Source organism: Mesoplodon mirus, assembly GCF_964341445.2.
Source record: "Mesoplodon mirus genome assembly, chromosome: 18".
NCBI classification, from domain to species: domain Eukaryota; kingdom Metazoa; phylum Chordata; class Mammalia; order Artiodactyla; family Ziphiidae; genus Mesoplodon; species Mesoplodon mirus.
In genome coordinates, this window is record NC_138994.1 from 52,801,480 (window position 1) to 52,823,004 (window position 21,525).

Below are 21,525 nucleotides of genomic sequence, written 5' to 3' on the forward strand. Positions count from 1 at the left end.
TTTTTAATATTGAGCTGCATGAGCTGTTTATATATTTTGGAGGTTAATCCTTTGTCTGTTGATTCGTTTGCAAATATTTTTTCCCATTCTCAGAGTTGTCTTTTCATCTTGTTTGTAGTTTCCTTTGCTTTGCAAAAGTTATAAGTTTCATTAGGTCCCATTTGTTTATTTTTGTTTTCATTTCCATTACTCTAGGAGGTGCATCAAAAAAGATCTTGCTGTGATTTATGTCAAAGAGTGTTCTGCCTATGTTTTCCTCTAAGAGTTTTATAGTGTCCAGTCTTACATTTAGGTCTCTAATCCATTTTGAGTTTATTTTTGTGTATAGTGTTAGGGAGTGTTCTAATTTCATTCTTTTACATGTAGCTGTCCAGTTTTCCCAGCACCACTTATTGAAGAGACTGTCTTTTCTCCATTGTATATCCTTGCCTCCTTTGTCATAGATTAGTTGACCATAGGTGCGTGGGTTTATCTCTGGGCTTTCTATCCTGTTCCATTGATCTATGTTTCTGTTTTTGTGCCAGTACCATATTGTGTTGATTACTGTAGCTTTGTAGTATAGTCTGAAGTCAGGGAGTCTGATTCCTCCAGCTCCGTTTTTTTCTTTCAAGACTGCTTTGGCTATTCGGGGTCTTTTGTGTCTCCATACAAATTTGAAGATATTTTTGTTCTAGTTCTGTAAAAAGTGCCATTGGTAATTTGATAGGGGTTGCATTGAATCTGTAGATTGCTTTGTGTAGTATAGTCATTTTCACAATATTGATTCTTAAAATCCAAGAACATGGTATATTTCTCCATCTGTTGGTATCATCTTTAATTTCTTTCAACAGTGTCATAGTTTTCTGCATACAGGTCTTTTGTCTCCCTAGGTAGGTTTATTCCTAGGTATTTTATTCTTTTTGTTGTAATGGTAAATGGGAGTGTTTCCTTAATTTCTCTTTCAGATTTTTCATCATTAGTGTATAGGAATGCAAGAGATTTCTGTGCGTTAATTTTATATTCTGCAGCTTTACCAAATTCATTGATTAGCTCTAGTAGTTTTCTGGTGGCATCTTTAGAATTCTTTATATATAGTATCATGTCATCTGCAAACAGTGACAGTTTTACTTCTTCTAAGGAAATGAAGAATTTTTTTTAATGGGTGTAGAGTTTTAGTTTTGCAAGATGAAAAAGTTCCAGAGATTGGTTGAACAACAACGTGAATATGCTTAACACTAATGAACTCTACACTTGAAAATGTTTAAGATGGTAAATTTTACGTTATTTTACCACAATTTAAAAAATTTTAAACAAAGATTAGTTAAAAAGGCAGCGACAGAAAAATAGGTGCAGTGTGTTTCCATTGTATATTTTAGAGAAAGGATATATACACATGTAATGCTTGTATGTGTACAGTATATCTCTGAAAAGATATCCCAAGAAACTAGCATAGTGACTACTTCTGGGAATGGGGTTGTAGAGCACTAGGAGGTGTGGGGGACAGTGATGGGAGGAAAATAAATACTCTCTGACACCTTCTGAATCTTGTTTACCACGTACATATTGAAATAATGTTTTTTACTAAGTTCGCAGATACAGACAACAGGTTGGTAGTTGCCGGAGGCAGGGAGTGGGCAGAATGGGTGAGGGAGTCAAAAGGTGCAAACTTCTAAAATAGATAAGTCATGGGAATGTAATTTTTTTTAAAAGAAAGAATGGTTTTAAATGTGTAACTTGGGCTTAGGGACTGCAGAGAGTTTTCTCAGCTGGGTCATCCTTAGGCTGTGAAATTGCTTTGTTCAATCCAGTTACACGTAAGTGTCAGGATACATAAGATCTACTTCTTGTCTTGACCTTTAAAGGTTAAAAGCTCTTAGTCTGAAAGTGGTCATCAGGCTTTAGGGTACACATGTATTTTATTGTTTGATGTCCAAAGTATATTTTCAAAGTCTCTAGTTCTTTAAGAACAACTGCAGGGACTTCCTGGTGGCACAGTGGTTAAGAATCCGCCTGCCAATGCAGGGGACATGGGTTTGAGCCCTGGTCTGGGAAGATCCCACATTCTGCGGAGCAACTAAGCCACGCTGCAACTACTGAGCCTGCACTCTAGAGCCCATGAGCCGCAACTACTGAGCCCACATGCTGCAACTACTGAAACCTGTGTGCCTAGAGCCTGTGCTCCGCAACAAGAGAAGGCACCATAATGAGAAGCCCACGCACCACAACGAAGAGTAGCCCCTGCTCTCCACAACTAGAGAAAGCCCGCACGCAGCAACGAAGACCCAGCACAGCCAAAAGAAAGAGAAAAGAAGGAACAACTGCGATTCTTCACTTAATTAGAACCCCTAAAAGAGTTGGGGGGAGAAAAGATGCAGAAAAAAAGGAAGGATAGAAATGTAATAATAATTAATGTTTTCTACTTTTTAAAATCACATAAGCTGTAACAAAAATAGAATGAAAGAGACAACAGTAGGAATAGGTTTTGACTCTTTTGGGATTATTTTTTAAGACTTCTGCTTGCAAATTGTTAGGTAACTGCACAAGTTAGATTTTAACACTCTTCAAAACATCCTCCATAGTACATGAGACTTAACATCATAAGTTCCATATAAAGATTGCAACATTTTATTACTATAATTGTTGCTCAGAAGCTGTTCTGGATTGAAACTTCTTGTTATATACGGATGTGTTTTCCTAACCAACAATCTTAGCCCCTGTTTTTCTCCAAATGATACTTGACCAAAGGGGCATATTTCCATAGAGCCATATTCTTATCTTTGTGGTTTTTGCATCTCCATAAAAAGTAAAAAGTCTTTTTGGAACCTGTTCAGTTATCTTTCCCTTTTTGTTTGGAGTTTTACTATAGCTAATCCAGGACCAGGTGAAGTGCTTAGTACACAGTAGGGATACAGTAAATGGTGATGAATGACTCATTTTGAGCTCAATACTTTAGGGTTATGTAGGGAATACAAAATTGTCTTGATTTAGAAGTGAAACACTTATAATTTTATAGAAGCAAAATTTCCCTAGATGGCAAAATTTTCTTTGAAAGAGAATTTAGCCCAAATGTGTAAGTCTTTAACATTTAGGATGGAGATTATTATTATTATAGTAATATTATTATTATAGTATTACCAACATGAGTAGCTAAGTTATGCTAAGTGTTTTTCTTATATTATCTCTCATACAATTTTTCCAGTGACCCTATTAGATAGATGCTATTGTTGTGCCCATTTTTATGGATGAGGAAATTGAGCTCAGAGAGATTAAGTAATGTGTTCAACACCACATGACTAGTAAGTGGCAGAACCAGGATATGAACTCAATGTAGTTTAGTTAAGATTTGGGCTTGGTACTTCCAATCCAAGAATATTAGTTTGACTTTATTGTCTTAAAAATTCCTACTAAAAATGGTCAAAGGGTTATTTAAAAAGGAAGGAAGGAGGGAGGGAAAAAAAGGAAGAGAAAGAAGGGAAAAGAGAATTGATATCTGCACTACAAACTAGGCATGATCACTGTCCTCATGTTAGAAGAAACACTGGAGGATTTTGTACAACATGAAATTCAGGCAAGACCAGGTTGAGGCAAGGGCCTACCAACCTGAGAAGTACTACATATAAACTAAACTCACCTAGGGAGTGAGTTTAAGGAAACATCTTTTGTTCCTAGCTTACTAAAAATGTTTGAAACTAAAAATGACTGTTAATTTTATCAGTATCTTTTACTATCTATTAGATAATCATTTATTTTTTTCTTAATTCCATGCTAAATTATATTAATAGAGTTCCTAAGCATTCATTCTTAGAATGAATCCTTTATAATGTCAACAAAAATAATCAATAAACAGTCTATAATAGGAATAAAAAAGAGTTTTATTTGAACCAAACTGAGGACTATAGCCCAAGAGACAGCCTCTCAGATAACCCTGAGGAACTGCTCTGGAGGAGCATGGTTTTCAACACAGTTTTATATCTTGTCAGAACAAAGAACATCAGACAAGTCAGAGATACATTTCTTCAAGGTTTAAAAAAAAAAACAAACACCAGATCAGCATGTACACAGCAAATCAATATGGCCTTGGCACCTGGGAAGGAACTTTTATCATCGAAGGAGTACCAGCATTGGCATCGCAGGAAGGGAGGCATTTAATCTTTTTTTTTAACACGGACATTCCTTACTTCTGGTAAATGCACCTTTTTTTTAAGTGATTAAAGCAGATGTACAATGTATGTTTGATAGGCCACAAAAGGCTTATAAAATAAGCATAAAATTCAAGTTAAATCATGTACAAGCTAGAATGACTTCCCCATAACTCAATATGTGAAAGTTCCTTCTATGAATAGTCATAAGCAAGACAGTTCAATCTGCAGAACCCAGAAACAACTCAGGAATTGGAATTACCAAGTACCTCAGAAAGCAGAGGAAAGAAATCGAAATATTCTTTGTCTTCCTTTAGGATTCTTAGGATTTAATTTAGAATTAAATATGTTGGTTGCAGGTAAATACTTGTTCCAGGAACCAATTATTTTTAATGCTACCAGCACACTTAAATTGATACCTGTATCTTAATGAATTGAATTTCAATTAATAAGTATGCAGTAAAGTCTTAAAATAACTTTAGGAATGCAAGTGTCATTATAGGACCTCTTTTTCAATTGAAATATAGTTGATTTACAATATTATATTAGCTTCAGATGTACAGCGTAGTGATTCAGTATTTTTATAGATTTTACTCCCTTTAAAGTTATTACAAAATAATGGCTATAATTTCCCTATGTTGCACAGTATATCCTTGTTGCTTATCTACTTTATACATAGTAGTTTGTATCTCTTAATCCCATACCCCTATCTTGCTCCTCCTCCTTCCCTTCCTCCACTGGTATCTACTAGTTTGTTTTCTATATCTGTGAGTCTGTTCCTGTTTTGTTATATACATTTGTTTTATTTTTTAGACTCCACATATAAGTGATTACATACCATATTTGTCTTTCTCTGTCTGACTTATTTTACTAAGCATAATACACTCCAGGTCTATCCATGTTGTTGCAAATGGCAGAATTTCATTCTCTTTTATGGCCGAGTAATATTCCATTTTATATAAAAGAACCTCTTTCTTGAAAGGTCATTTTGAAAGAGCTCATGTAAACATGCTGAAGTATATACAAGAGTGAAAACTTAAAAATCTTAACTAGTATAATTTGGATTAATTAGTGTGTACTTTTTTCAGTTTGTGTACACCTTGACAGTGACAAGCCATTTTTGATATGCTTAATATTATCTATGTTATCATTTTGTTGTGATATGGGAATTTGGGAGAATTGAATGCAGCTTTGATCTTTACCTTATTTCTTCAGGTATTTTGTTTGTTATTTATTAAGCCTTTAGCTTTTGTAATATTAGAAGTATTCGCATATTTTGTAGACTGATTTTTTTCTTTTTGAAAAGACAAAGGAGAGTAAATATTCTTATTTTTTCCTCCTCCAAAATGCAGGGGAGTAAGGAATAAAGAGACTTTTGCATTTGCAGGACCTAAAAATGATTTAAATATTTAGTTGTTTCTGTTTATTTTCTGAAAGAGGAAGAGGGAGGAGAAATGGAATATGAGACCAGGTTGTAAGGACAAAAACCAAAAGTAGGCAAAGGATCAGGGTAGGAAAAAAGTAAGAAGGAAATTAACCAGGAGAAGGCAGTTAGGAGAAGTAGGAGCTCTGAACTTTACTTTGTTTATTTGCACTCTACAGCTCAGTCTCTGCAGGTATTCTGTGAGTTGAATGAAACACAGTCTCAGTTTTGAAAATACAAAATATGAGTCAACCATGATAGCCATAAAGTAGTTGTATATGATTAAGTTTCAGCCACCGGTAGTGAGAAGTTTTTTGTTTAATAGCTTTATTGAGATGTAATTGATAAACAAAAAACTTGACGTAGTTAATGCATACAGTTTGATGAGTTTGGACAAATGCGTACACCCATGAAGCCATCATTAAAATCAAGGTAATAAACATATCTATTACCTCCAAAAGTTTCCTTGTGCCCCTTAGGGGTTTTGTTGGTTGTTTCTTTTGCGGTAAGAACATTTAACATGAGATCTACCCTCTTAACAAAGAATTTTAATGCACAGTATTGTTAACAGTAGGCCCCATGTTGTACAGCAGATTTCTAAAACATAATCATTTGCATAACTGAAACTTTATACCCTTTAAACAACTCCCCTTTTCCTCCTTCCCCTCAAACCCCTGGCAACTACCATTCTACTCTGTGTTACTGTGAGTTGGATTATTTTAGATACCTCAAATATGTGGAATCATGCATATTTGTCCTTCTGTGACTGGCCTATTTCACTGATCATAATGTCCTCCAGGCTCATCCATGTTGTCACATATGGCAGGATTTCCTCCTTTTTTAAGACTGAATAATATCCCATTGTAGGTATATACCACATTTTCTTTACCCATCTGTCTGTCAATAGACATTTGGGTTGTTTCCATATCTTGGTTATTGTGAATAATGCTGCAGTGCACATGGGAGTGCAGATATCTCTTCGAGATCCTGATTTCAATTCCTTTGGATTTATACCCAGAAGTGGGTTTGGTGGATCATATGGTAGTGTGAAGTTTTGATGACATAAGTTTATATATCTCTATGTAGGAATAACTCAGTTTCCAGCAGCTGTTACCCAAACAGCAAACATTTGAAGGAACTTAATGGGTCAGAGTTGGAGCTTATTCTCTTCTCTTTTTTTGTGTTGCTGTTAGTCATAAGGGAAAAATACTCTTGTGTTACCAGCTCATTGTTTCACTCCTTTGTCTCATTTTTCTTATCTGTCTTCTAGACAGATTTTGAAAAAGAGATTGGAGAGTGGAAGAAATGTTTTAAATTGTTTTCTGGCATCTGTCAGTAGGACTTGGGTAGGGCATGTTTTTTGGCTCTTCTTATAAACACGTGTTAGCAGAGGGCTAACGAGGCCAGGCTAGTAGTTAGATCCCTTAATCATGTGCTATTACATTCTAAAGCCTGTCTCCAAACAGTCATCAAATATATACCTTTGAATATGAGGGTAAGTGAACACAAACCTACCCCATTCTGGAAAAAGTCCAGAGTACATACTCTGAAGGTTTAGTAGCACCACCTTTACAGAAAAAGGACATCCCATTGCCCAAATTGGAAACCACGGAAAATGCTTCTGCTACTCAAATATTCCTCAATTTTCCTAACCAATCACCTTGTTGGCTTTATTCTCTTCAAAACAGCTGTTACTAATCAGAACTGCACCTTCTCACATATGGGCTAACACTGACACAGTGATTTCTGCTGGCCTTTTCCCTTATGCTTACGACCCTGTTATCTGGATCTCTGAAATGATCTTGTTTGTATTACAGAGCTCTCATTTGGAAGACAGTGAATCCGCAGCATTACTTTGCTGTGAACGTGAAGAATCAGAAATCTTTAGTGATTCCAATGTACGTAGGTATTTGTCTTTATACAGCCTTTGGTGATTCAAGTGAGAGCTTTTTGAGTAAATTTGGCTCTTAAATGCATCTGAGATAATGCCTATTATTTTATCTATTTGGCTTCACTCAGCCAAATAGGCTGGGAAGGCAAATAAGTGACTTGGAATGAGTGTATGTATAAATAGTATGGTATATTTGTATGCGTAATAATCTCCATTCAAAGCATATCTCTCAAGGTAGATAAATGTTGCACCCTGAAGCCTTGAGTCTCCTTCACTAAGGAATATGATTGTTTTTGTGGGTTTTTCACATTTTTTTTTATGGTCTTTTCCCTGTGACAACTGCTTGGTATTGGTGCTGCCCCTGGACCTTTATTCCCCACATACAAAGACCTAACATATCCTGGCTGTTGATAATGTTAAGCCAAAGAAATGTTATAAATCCTAGACTACAGAGTCAGCCAGATCATCTCAAACGTAGAACTATCTCACTACATTTCATGAGGTGTTATAAATTGTATTGATCTCATCTGACCTTCAGCAGAGTTGCTTAATTATTGCAAATTAACCACAGAATCAGGCTGAAGTTAGAGAATGACTTAAATTAACTACGTATCGCTTCCAATAGGATAACTGCCTTTGCTAGCCGTGGCTAAAACTAGGTTCTACAAACCTTGATGATAAAATCTGAGTTCTGTCTATTCCAGAATGCTTATTGTGCATAGTAGGTATTCTATAAATATCGCTGAAGTTTCATCAGTGGAAACTCTCTCTCAATGAAGCTGTGCCTCTCAAGTATATCACCATAGTACTGCCTGCTTTTAAACTGTCTTTACTTCACCTTCATGGCACAGTGAAGGTGATCACTATTTTAAGACCTCATTCAACTGTTATGTTGACTTATCTGGTTGCACTTCGTTCAGCATTGACGAAGAGTCTGAAATGGCATGAAGTCAGTTATTGTGACTCACTAATAGCTGGAGTGGTGCTCACTTCCCTAGTACTTGAAAACATTAACTGATGAATTCATATGAACACTCATTTATTATCAACATTTTGCAGATGACAGACTGAGGGTGGAAATGTTATATTCTTTGCCCAACGTTGTGTGATAATCAGGGGCAGCGCTGACATCAGGTCTCAGCTGACAGCCGTCAGTGAGCTCATTATCAGCAGGCAGCATGACATCAGATCTCAGCTGACAGCCATCAGTGAGCTCATTATCAGCAGCCAGCATCTTCAATGATGGAATGTGTACCAGTCTCCTTATATATAGTGCCTTACAAGATTTATCCTGTTCAGTCTGCAGTGGAGTCTTCTAGGCTTGGACTGGCTTATTGTTTTGGCTGATTTTGTCTTACAGAGGTCAGTGCATGGCAGTCCACGTAAAGAATATTTTTATGAAGTTGGACACGTGGGGAAAAGACTCTAGTTTTAATAGTTTTCTCTCAGAAAAAATTAGATGGGTATATATATTTGCAGATTACTCAGGATTGCTTGATTTTATTGCCAGAACTTTCATTCATTTAAGTCATGTTTGTTGTCTTTTCTTCTTCAAGAGGCAAAAGTGGTTACATGTACTTGGCTGGCTTTACCTGTAAAGGTACTGGATCTTCCTCCTGTTTTGTGTGCTCAGGAAGTGTTTCCCATACTTTTTTTTTCTTTTCTCACCTTCCCATTCCCACCCCCACTTCGAAGGAGATTGAAAAGCTCCTTCCCAATTTGAAGGCTTAAACTTGAAAACAGAATTTTTTGCAGAGCAAACTGACTGAAATGCCACTTCGAATTTTTTTCAAAGGAAGTGGTACGGGATCTTGATAACTATTTGAAATAGAAGTTAACTGTTGTAATGAAGAGTAGAAGATAAAGAACTTTTTCAATAAACCTTGGAATAACAGAAATGTGAACTTTGGTTAGCTATATTCATTCCTTCCCTTATGCACGCACTCATTCATTCACCAAGCATTGATTGACTCTCATGTACAAATTACCAGGCCCAAGGCGTTGGGGGTTAGGCCTAAAATATCAAATCTACCCTAAGAGCAAACATCCAGCTATAAGGTAAATAAGGTCTGAGGCTCTAATGTAAAACATGGTGACTGTAGTTAACATTGTATTTTATAATTGAAATTGCTAAAAGAGCAGAACTTAAATGTTCTCACCAAAAAAAAAAAAGATAAATATATGAGGTGACTGACGTGTTAGTTAACCAGTTGGGGGAATCATTTCACAATGTATTCATATGTCAAATCGCCATGATGTACACTTTAAATATCTTACAATTTTACTTGTCAGTTTTACCCCAATAAAGCTGAAATTAAAATTACTCTAGGAGAATGTATAATCTACTCTTCAACAGATTAGTTTTATGGGTATTCACGGAAATGCAGTAAATGGGGAGAAGAGAAGAAATCTGTGGGTGAGTGGAAAGAAATTTGGCTGGAGGCAAAGAAGGGATGGCTCTCTCTGGAAGAGGGCTAGCTGCCTTACATCTCCTGGGGCTTTCCCGGAAGAGAGGAGAGGAATGTAGAGAGACCTCTGCCCCTTCTCTAGTCCCACTCAGCCTCTAGGGAACCAGATAAAGTGTAGAAGCAGAAGAAGCTATTTGCTCCCTCTGCTATGCACAGAGTTGTTGGAGGCCTCCATAATGGGAAGAGGGACTGCCTGCCCTAGAACAGGGTGATCGTGTGACTGGAAGAGGTCACAGAGGAAGAAGACACTGGCCCTAGCGCAGGAGTTTCACTTTGTCTCCAGAAAAGAAAGAATGTGGGCAGTGACTAGAGCAGGTTCCGTTACTAGTGGCTGCAGCAGCTACTGAGACTCCTGAGGGTTCTCTTCAAATTTCCCATCCCCATACCTACTGCTATCCTGCCTTAAAGGAGAGAGAGCTCTGCCTGAGCTGGGATTCCCATTATGGTGATTGTGGGGTTCAGCTAGAAACAACTGGATTCATTGTAGGGTTATTTCCTCCCTAGCCTGTAGGTGAGGAAAATGCTTGTTGTGTTACTTTGTCTCCTAAGAATACAACTTAATTCTTTCTCTCCTTTCTCTGCTCTTCTGACCCCACCCCTACCCTACCAAGCAGGAAGAGGGATGGATATAGGTGGTCATACCATTTTTATGGTCTATTTCGCTCCTTTGCTTGGATATTATATCCTTGTAGGGAATGCATTTTCCCTCTGTGCAATCAAAACAGATCTTATGTTTGAATAGCCCAGTGAAAGGGAGAGGTATTAGCCTTCTGTTATTAAAAAAAGAAAAAAAGGGAAAGCTACCCTCTAGAATTGAATGTGGAGAAGGCAGATGAAAAGAAAGGAAAATCTAAAATGTAAAAACTATTTGGTTTAGAATACTTTACATTTTTAAACTTTAGGTTTGCATTCTCTTCTAGGTCGGGACAGGTGTCTCAGAATAGATGGCAACTTCAGTGGAGGTTTTCATGTGTAGTGGGGTAGGAGAATGGCTTTGGGAGAGAGAGAATATATGACGTGGCTAATACTAAGTTCAAGACGAAGGATTTAAGAATTTGAAAAAGTTATTAGCATTAAGATAAGCCCTGGTTCAAATGAGTAGCCAACCTATGGATTGAAGATAGAAGGAGCTTTAATCTTCAGGATTCTTTGGAAGCATCCTGTTTTTCTTGTGTGTTTTAAGTTTTAGAATATGGTGTATGGAATGATCAAAACAATGAATGATTTGTTGGCTTAGAAAGTAAAACTACACTTAGAAAGGGAGAACCGCTATTGTCAGGAAATCTACTTTTGTAAATCTCTAGAGATTGTAAGCACAAGCAAGATGCTTGTAGATGAACCTACGGATACAATGATAACCAGCTGGTTGGATGGAAGGTGGTGATGGTATGTGGGCCAACGAGCATGTGCATCTGGTCATTTCTGATGCTTTGTATTTACCCTCTTCCTTTCAGCTCTCTCTCTCCCTTTCAGCTCTCTGTACGGTGTTTTTTATTTCTTTTTTCAGACTCACTTGCAGAGACACCATTTCACTAGCCAATGCACACAAATGTAAAAAGAATTTAAAAAGGAAAATTCGTTGCTAAGGAGATGTGGGTTTTATTACGAGTTTCAAATGGCCATTTAGCCAACAGTGAACAGCTGTCTGACCAGAGTTCAGGATGATTTGAATTGTTTCTGCCTCACCTCTGCTGCATAGTAAAGAGATTGCTGATTAGGGCATCTGGTCGGAAAAGAGGTTAAAAGTGTTGCTAGTGGCAGAAACATAGTTTTACCATGAACAGTATTCCTATTTTTTCCTTTAGAGGGAGTCTGATCCAAATGGTAACACTGGTAGAAATCCTCCTATGATGTTAAAATTATTTTTCTTTGTTCCAGAATAAAGCATAGCTTGACTATTTTATCCTAGAATAACACATGAGAAACAGTTTTCAACTTTTCTTTTTTTTTTTTTTTTTTTTTGCTGTACGCGGGCCTCTCACTGCTGCGGCCTCTCCCGTTGCGGAGCACAGGCTCCGGACACACAGGCTCCGCGGCATGTGGGATCCTCCGGGATCGGGGCACGAACCCACGTCCCCTGCATCGGCAGGCGGACTCTCAACCACTGCGCCACCAGGGAAGCCCCAACTTTTCTTTTTTTGAAGTCTTACCCTCTTAAGCGATTTATTTGAAGAGAAATGAGGTTTGTAGTAATCTTGAGTACAAAGTCTACTTTAAAAATTAGCTTTATAATTTAACTCAGTGGCTCTCATCATGGCTGCACGTTAGAATCACCTGGTGACCTTTTAAAATAATTTAATAACAGGGTCTCACCTCAGTCCAGTTAAACCAGGATCTCTGTGAGTGGGACCCAGGTATTAGTATTTTTTAAATGCTCCCAGGATTATTCTAATGTGAATCAAGGGTTCAGAACCACTGTTTTATCTCTAGCTATGCTAATTTTTTTTTGCCTCCAAATCAGAGCTCCAATCTGCAACATTTGTAACATCTGTTTACATGAAGAGAGAATAAAATATGAGATTGATTAGAATAATGAGTTGACTGTATGCATTTACTACCTCAGGTACAATGCAATTAACTTTTATTCAGTGAAATTCCTTGGCTAGGCTTCTGTTAAAAGAGGAGCAAGATACTGAAATTAGGTAAGTCAAATCCTCAGTAAACCTGTGTCAATGAAGGGTAAAGTTTTCCATGAGGTTATTGAGACTTACCCTTCCTGTGTCAACACTGCTAGGAGCTGGCATAGAAAAGAATCAAAGAGCACTTTTATACTTTGTGTATTATAACTTTATTAAAATAAAATATACATACAGAAAAGTGCACTAATTTTGTACTTTTATCGTAAATTTTCACAAACTGAAGTTTTCACAAACACACATCAAGAAACTGTGTAACCTGGACCTAGATCAAGAAATGGAATATTACTACTCCCCTCCACCAGTTCCCCCTTCCTCCAACACCCCCTCCTTGCTTCCTTCCAGTCACTACTCACCCTCTGGCTATCACCCCCCAGAGATAACTACTCTCCTGACTTCTTGACCATATGATTTTGATGTGGGCATGAGGCTATGCCCTTTAGATGACCTCTCTGACCTCCAGAATCAGGGGTCAGCATCATGTAATATTTAAAGAGCTCAGGTTCAAGGTTCCAACAGCCTGAGTCAAAGTCCCAGCTCATAGTAAGTCACACTAGCTGTGTGACTCCACTTCTCTAAGCCTTACTTACTAAGCCCATCTGTAAAACAGGGGTAACAATAGGACCTGTCTCATAGAGTTGTTAGAATTAAATGAGATAATTTATGGGTCTGGCACATTACCTGTGCTGAGAGCAGAGGCAGATATAGGATTCCCTGATGTCATCATGTCTTCAGCAGAGTCAGGACAACGCCATTGTGGTCCGTGGGCACAATTTAGTTCATAGTCTAGCTCTGGGGGGGAAGGAGGAGGAAAAAGTGGGCATCCTGACTGTCTTTCCTTTTCCTCACCATCCTTGATTTGGCCTGTGGCAGGACTAACTTGTGGCAACTTCTAAAATATGTTATTTAAATTCATAAAGTGATTACTGAAAGGCCAGAAACGTCTTCTTATGCATCTTTATATTTGCCACAGCACCTAGCACAGTGATTTACAAGTTGCATGTAGTGTCGTGCCTTGGACAAAGGAATCTGAAAATGATGCTTCCTGCACATCTTGCTTTCCTGTGCTGGATTTGTATTGGTCTGATTTCTGTTCCTTTTGACCAGAGACATATTTTTGAGACATCTAGCACAAGAACATACAGAATGTAGCAGTTAAACAATTGCAGGCAGAAACCAAGAACTTGGCCTAATTTATAAAATCAACCAAATAAAAGCTGTAACTAGCTGAGTTATTCTGCTTCCATGATCTGAGGTCAGGCCTGCTCAGGTATATTTTCCCCTAATTTTGGTTTAGGAGAACAAGCAAAACAGGAGATGGCAGGACTTGTAGGTTTTTCATTAATAAAATTGTACAGACTTTTTTTTTTAAAGATTATAGTTTGGAAATAATTTACCCTTTGGAAGGTTAGCAAGATAATTTATTGAGCACTTACTATTTGCCAGATGTGTTAAGTGATTTTCATACAATTTAGTCTTAAATCCAAGTCTTTGAGGTTAAGTACTTTTAGTATTTCCCATTTAAAACTGAGGAAACAGAGACTTGTCTAATGTATGTGACAGTGCTGATATTGAGGGCCAAGTCTGCCTGACACTCCCTGCTTGAGCCCTTAACCTTATGCTGGATTGCCTTTACCCTTGAATAGAATATTGTTATTCTCATGCGAGGAGATCAGGAGCAAATGGAACAGTGGGTCTCAGCTCCAGCTTTGCAGCAGAATAATCTGTGGAGCTTTTCAAAAATATAGACACTCAAATCTCACTTTAGGAAGCTCCTAATTCAGTGGGTCTTGGATGAGCTCAACATTTTTATTCTTTACAAAGCTCCTTAGGTGTTTCTTCATGCAGCCAGAGTTAAGAATAGTGGTTCATAGAAGTTCCCTAGAGAGGAATTATAAGATTACAGATTTGGGGGCATTTGAAGACTGAATTTGGAATATTTTAGAGACACATTGTTGTTAGAAGTGTAGAGAAGGAGGAGGTAGCTTAATAATAGTCAAGTTTCATGTTTCAGGAGGTAAGATAGTGTTTATCACCGGAAATTGGATATATCACTGGGGTATTTTATAGAAGGATTGATTCTCCATTCTTTCTGTGCATTTCTAGAGTGCTGCCACTTTTGTGCTCAAGCAGTCTTTCTCAACCGTAGTTTGCTCTCCCAGGTAATCTGTTTTCTCAGTGCTGGGGGTGAAGTCCTGGTGAAGTCGTGATTTCAGAGCTATTAGGCAAGAACTGCTAACCTTGGAGAGAGCAGTGGATGGCCCTGATTAAGACAGATGTCATGGGAGAGTTGTAAACTTAACAAGTTCTTAATCTCAATGGACCCTGTCTTCTGAGTTCCTCCTAATGGCTTTTGTTTATGTTTTTGTAATCTCTCAGTGTGCTTTGGCGGTAGGGAAGGGGTAGTAATTCTTCCTTTCACTTTACAATGAAGAAAGTTGAGTTATAATTTCAAAGGCCATGACTTTCTGAGAACTATAAATGAAATAATGGCTAACACTTGTTGAGCACTAACCATGTACCTGGCTCTGTCCTAAACGTTTTTACATTCATTATCTCATATTGCATCTCTGATGTGCGTAGTGTTATTTATCCCTGTTTTAGAGATAAGAAAACTGAGCTCATGTATTCTACGGTTACTTGAGTCTACTCTCTGGCAGTCACCGTGCTGGGAAATGAGTATCCAGTGATGAACGAGTCAGACCCTATACTTGTGGAACTTACAGTCCATTGGGGAAGACACATAATAAAAAACAAATAAGAATTCAGTTACAAAATGTGATAGTGCTATGAAAAATACAAATGGGGAAATAATAATAAAGAATAACAAGGCAGAATTGCCATTTAGATAAAGGATAATCAAGAAGAGCCTCTCTAACGTGGTGATATTTTAGCTCAAGATAGTTAAGGAGTTTGCTTAGCATCATATCTAGTAAGTGGTGAAATTCAAGTGTGATTCCGAAAGCTCTACTCACCATGCATGCTGCCTGTTAGACATGTGCTTGGAATCTACCCCAGGTTTGTGACTCTCCTCTCTGGTCTGACCAGCATTCATACCATGACACTGTACCAGATTTCCAGAAGAGCATCATAAAGAAAGAAATTTTAACAATAAGATAATTTTTTAAAAAGAAACTTGCTTCCTAAAATACTTCTTTAAAAAGAGCCCTAGGAGGTAGCATAGAGAAGGGGGAGCAAACAGGGTGGCAAATAATATATGAATTTCAGCAAATGATGGAGATACACAAAGAAGCTGAAAATCTCTGCCGTAAATGCGCTAGGTACATTTGCATGAGGAAATGCCCTCTTCACATGCATGGGCTGGGGTGGATGTTCCACTTTGGATCAACATCCTATTTCCTGCCCTTACTTGAACTTAATTTGAAGGCCCTGATCTAGGAACCAAGCAGAAGACTGCTCATGGAAGATACTGACTAAGAAGTGTTAGATGGTGCCTAGAACCTCAAGGTGCTTGGAAAGAATGTAGGAGGAAGGGGAACTGCTCTTGGGAAGGGAAAGGACAGAGAGGAACAGTGAAATGCAGTCTTGAATTTAAATGCTGCAGTCTTCTTCTGACTCTATTGCAATGCTTGATTTGCCAAATTACTGTCTTAGGGTTTTCCAGCAGAGGCCTCTGCATTGCCCTTTGCTCCAGAAGAATTTGTTCACTTGCTCTTTTTCCTCCCAGGAAATAACAACAATTCTTTTTTTTTTTTTTTTAATTTTCTTTTTTTAATGGGCAAAGGATCTGAATAGACATTTCTCCAAAGAAGACTTTTTTTTTTTTTTTTTTTTTTTTTTAAATTTTTGGCCGCATTGATCTTTGTTGCTGCGCGCGGGCTTTCTTTAGTTGCAGTGAGCGGAGCCACTCTTCGTTGCGGTGCACAGGCTTCTCGTTGCAGTGGCTTTTCTTGTTGCGGAACACGGGCTCTAGGCACACAGCCTTCAGTAGTTGCAGCATGTGGGCTCAGTAGTTGTGGCACAAGGGCTTAGTTGCTCTGCGGCATGTGGGATCTTCCTGGACCAGGGCTCGAACCCGTGTCCCCTACATTGGCAGGCGGATTCTTAACCACCGTGCCACCAGGGAAGTCCCAATAACAACAATTCTTAGGCTGGTCAGAGTCTGTAGAAGTGTGATGCAAGTTGTTAGATTCTGGATTATAAGCCTAACTGTTTAGATGTAAAGAGTGCCTAGTGTAAATTTCTGCTTGGAGAAGATTTGTGTGTGATATTCATATATACATCTTACTTGATGATTGTATTGGTGAAGATTATAAATTGACTAGATCCTTGCAATCTTGACAGTTTAGTCAAAAGTTATAACAGTGTTCAAAGTCTTTGACCCAGAAATCTAATTCTTGAAAATTTCCTCTGAGGAAATCATTTTAAAAGAAAAGTATATGTACTAACATATTAGTGAATATGTTTAGTAATAGGAGAGAGGAGATGGTTAAGTAAACTATGGTGATATTAACTCAATGAAACCATTAAAATGAAAAACATGAAAACTATTGATATATAGTTCTATGAGAAATTATATATGAAATGTTAAGTGAAAAGGTAAATAAATGGAAAAATTAAGTTGCATCTCTACCTCACTCTTATGACAAAACAAATAACAGATAGATCGGAGAATTAAATTTTAAAAAATTGATATTACAAGTTAGAACATACAAGAGAAACTTTTTTTGTAATCTTGGAGCAGGAAAGCCTTTTTAAAAATATGACACAAAACTCAGAAATCATAAAAGAAAACATTGATGAATTCAAATAAAGTCAAAAATTCTACATTAAAAGATCCTGTAAACAAAGTCAAAGACAAACAACATGTTGGGAGAAAGATTTTCAACACATGACAAAGATCTAATTTCTAAAATACCTAATGTGTTCTATAATTTTTTTTAAAGCTCAGAAACATAATATGATGTGCAAAAGAAATTAACAGACTTTCACAGAAAAAGATATACAAATGGCTCTACAACATATGAAAAGATATTCAGTAGTTCTCATAACCAATACCATTTTTTACCTCTCAGATTGGCAAAGATCAAAAAAGTTTGATAATTGCATTGTGTTGGCAGGGTCACAGGGGAAGCAGCTTTGCTATTTATTGTTGGTGGGGTATAAATTAGAATAACCGCTACTGAGGACAATTTAGAAATATCTGTTAAAATTCTGAATGCCCATAACATTTGCTTCAGAAATTTCACTAGTAGAAACTTATCCTCCAGAAATATTCCTATATGTGTAAAAATTCATATATTCAGAGATATTCATTGCAACATCATTTGTAATAGAAAAAAATTAGAAATATCCTAGATGTCCATCAAACGGTTTCCGTATGAACCAATATTGTGAAAAGACAACACCAAGACAACACCACCAAGATGCAAAGCAGTGTGTGTATCATTTGTGTAAAACAAACAAAAAAAACCCCAAAACAAAATAGTAGATGGAAAAGAATATGTTTAGATACTTAAATACACTTAGATTATATCTGGTAATATACATAAAAATTAAAAAGAGGGCTTCCCTGGTGGCGCAGTGGTTGAGAGTCCACCTGCCAATGCAGGGGGTGCGGGTTCGTGCCCCAGTCCGGGAGGATCCCACATGCCGTGGAGCGGCTAGGCCCATGAGCCATGGCCGTTGAGCCTGCGCGTCTGGAGCCTGTGCTCTGCAGCGGGAGAGGCCACAACAGTGAGAGAGGCCCGCGTACCGCAAAAAAAAAAAAAAAAAAAAATTAAAAAGAGCAATTGCCTTTAAGGAGAAGAACTTGTTGGCTGGGAAGCAGATGTAAGGTAGAGACTGATTATTTAATATATATCATATTGTCCTTTTTTAAATTATAAAAATTTTTATTCGAGTATATTGACATAGAATATTAGTTTGAGGTGTACAACATAGTGATTCAATATTTTTATACATTCTGCACTATACAAAGTTATACTGACTGTATTCCCTGTGCTGTACATTATATCCCCATGACTTATTTTATAACTGGTAGTTTGTACCTTTTAATCCTCTTCATTTATTCCACCCCTCTCCCAACTCTCCTCCCCTCTGGCAACCACTAGTTTGTTCTCTGTATCTATGAGTCTTTTTCTGTTTTATTTGTTCATGTGCTTTGTTTTTCAGAGTCTATATATAAGTGTAATCACATGGTATTTGTCTTTCTCTATCTGACTTATTTCACTTATTATTAGCACAATACCCTCTAGGTCTATCCACATTTTCACAAATGGCAAACTTTCAGATTCAATGCAATCCCTATCCAAATACCATGGCATTTTTCACAGAACTGGAACAAATAATCCTAAAATTAGTTTGGAACTACAAAAAAACCCCACAAATAGCCAAGGCAATCTTAAGAAAGAACAACAAAGCTGGAGGTATCATGCACCCTGACTTCAAACTACACTACAAAGCTATAGTAATCAAAACAGTGTGATACTGGCACGCAAAAAAAACAGACACATAGATCAAGGGAACAGAATAGAGAGCCCAGAAATAAACCGATGCACGTATGGTCAATTAATCTATGACAAAGGAGGCAAGAATATACAATAGGGAAAAACAATGTCTTCAATAAGTGGTGTTGGGAGCACTAGGCAGCTACATGTAAAATGATGAAATAGACCATTTTCTTACACCATATATAAAAATAAACTCAAAATAGATTAAAGACTTAAATGTAAGACCTGAAACCATGAAACTCCTAGAAGAAAACATAGGCAATATGCTCTTTGAAATTGGTCTTAGCAATATATTTTTGGATCTGTCTGCTCAGGCCTGAGCAACAAAACCAAAAATAAACAAATGGGACCACATCAAACTAAAAAGCTTTTGCACAGTGAAGGAAACCATGAACAAAATGAAAAGGCCGCCTACTGAATGGGAGACAATATTTGCAAATGATATGTCCAATTAGGGGTTAATATCCAAAATATGTACCGAACTCAGGAACTGATTAGTGTATAGGTCATATCTGTAGAAGTGTTCAGTGATCTTTGGGGGGAGGGTGTGTGTGTAAACAAAAATTCTAAATTTTTTATTACTTAACTGCTTTTTTCCTCCTTAAGGAGCTTCTTTAATATAGCAGACCCTCACTGGAGCCATTTTTAGATGCCTTAAAGGTGAGCTACAGAGCAGCCAGTATTGTATTAAGCAATTCTAGCCCTCAGAATTTATGGTCCTTCCTGTTATGAGCTACATATAACAAGTAAATACAAATTAAAATCCACTGGAATATTAATCAGTGTGATGGTGCTATGTCCTAATAATTTAAATTCTACCATGCAAAGTTAGGCCCAGTTCTTGTGATCAGCTCCACCTCTCATTAAGTCATAAGCACTACTGCTTCATTTTCTTCCCCATTCTTGGTTTCCACTGATCTGGTACCGTGCCTCCATCTTGAACTATTTTGCACTATCCTGAGCTATTTAAACCACCAAAAGCGCAGCAGAACTAGCCTTGGTATTTCCTTCACTGGCTATCGTGACACTTCCCTGCCTGGCCCCTATGCCTTAAGGGCATGCCCTTAGTTTCCATGTTTTGTGTGTATGGTTACCTTTCACTTAGTTATTGTTTCAACAAATATGTACAGGATACGTCTGATGTGCTAGACACTGTGCTGGTTGTTGGGGATAAATAGTGGTACATACAGCAAACTTGGTTCCTCCCTTGGAAATTTACATTCTCGTAGAGAAAGGTGGCATTAAACACCTAATTTAGTTAGTGAATTTTAAAATTTTGATTGTGATAGATTCTGAAAAGAGGAAAGCACACCATCCTGTGAGAATATGGCAAGCCGGGACCTGACCTGCTTAAGGTTAGTGGTCAAGGGAGGGCTTCCTTGGAGAACTGGTGTTTTGAGTGCTCTGAAAGATGAGTCAGAGTCAACCAGAGAAAAGTTGGGTGGAGAGAATGGGGAAGAAAATACTTAGACGTCAGGAAACTTATTCAAGGAACCAAAAAAAGGTCAATGAGGTTGGAACATAAAAATAAGGGAGGAAATAACCCAAGATGATGCTGGCGAGGTCAGCACAGGCCAGATGGTACTGAGTCTTATAAACTAAATTAAGACTCTTAGTCTTTATTCCTCAGACAAGAAAAAGCCATTGAAGAGTTTTCAGCTGGGGGCATGAATAGGGTACCGTTTAAAAAGATCTACCTGGCTTTACTATGAAGAATGGACTTCCTATCTATCTATCTATTTTTTTTTTTTTTTTTTTGTTTTTTGTTTTTTGTTTTTTTTTTTTTGCGTTACGCGGGCTTCTCACTGCTGTGGCCTCTCCCGTTGCAGAGCACAGGCTCCGGATGCTCAGGCTCAGCGGCCATGGCTCACGGGCCCAGCCGCTCCGCGGCATGTGGGATCTTCCCGGACCGGGGCACGAACCCGTGTCCCCTGCATCAGCAGGCGGACTCTCAACCACTGCGCCACCAGGGAAGCCCCTATCTATCTATTTATTTATCTATCTATCTATCTATTTATTTATTTATGTATGTATGTATGTATGTATGTATGTATTTATTTATTTATGCATGCCATAGACAGTTGGGGCAGTGTTTTTTTTGTGATTTGGTTTGGTTAACTCATTCGTCGGGCAATGGCGCTCTTAATAAGAGGAAAGTTGACAGAAAGGCAGTATGGAGGTGAAGAGTGTGTGACCCCGGATAACTTACTTTCCTTCTCTAAGTCTCAATTTCTTCATCCAAAGAATGGAGATAATAAATAGTATATCTGCCTCATGGGGTAATTGTAAAAATTGAATAAAATAATATCTGCAAAACACTTAGATTAAGGCCTGGCACATTGTAAGCCTCTAATAAATGTTAGCCACTGTTACAGTCTAATAATCTCATGAAGGGTTTAGCTGCTGCTCTGAGAACCACCCATTCTTGGTGGTCCATGGAGTAGCTTTCCATCCAGAGGTCACATGTGGGCTTGTCTAGCCACCACCACTGGACTGTAGGAATCTAGCCTAGTCAG

At 37.8% G+C, this 21,525-nt stretch overlaps 1 protein-coding gene across 3 annotated transcripts in view; it reads left to right on the forward strand.

Moving 5' to 3' along the window:
• Window positions 1-21,525, forward strand: part of SSH2 (slingshot protein phosphatase 2) — a 251,056-nt gene that overhangs the window by 59,106 nt on the left and 170,425 nt on the right. Inside the window, exon 3 of one of the 3 annotated variants that reach the window (XM_082604551.1) lies at window positions 7,359-7,439. The exons of the other annotated variants lie outside the window; for them this stretch is intronic. Within the exon in view, the coding sequence (XP_082460677.1) occupies window positions 7,359-7,439 (81 nt within the window). The remainder of the gene's footprint in view (window positions 1-7,358; window positions 7,440-21,525) is intronic. 3 annotated transcript variants of the gene reach the window in all.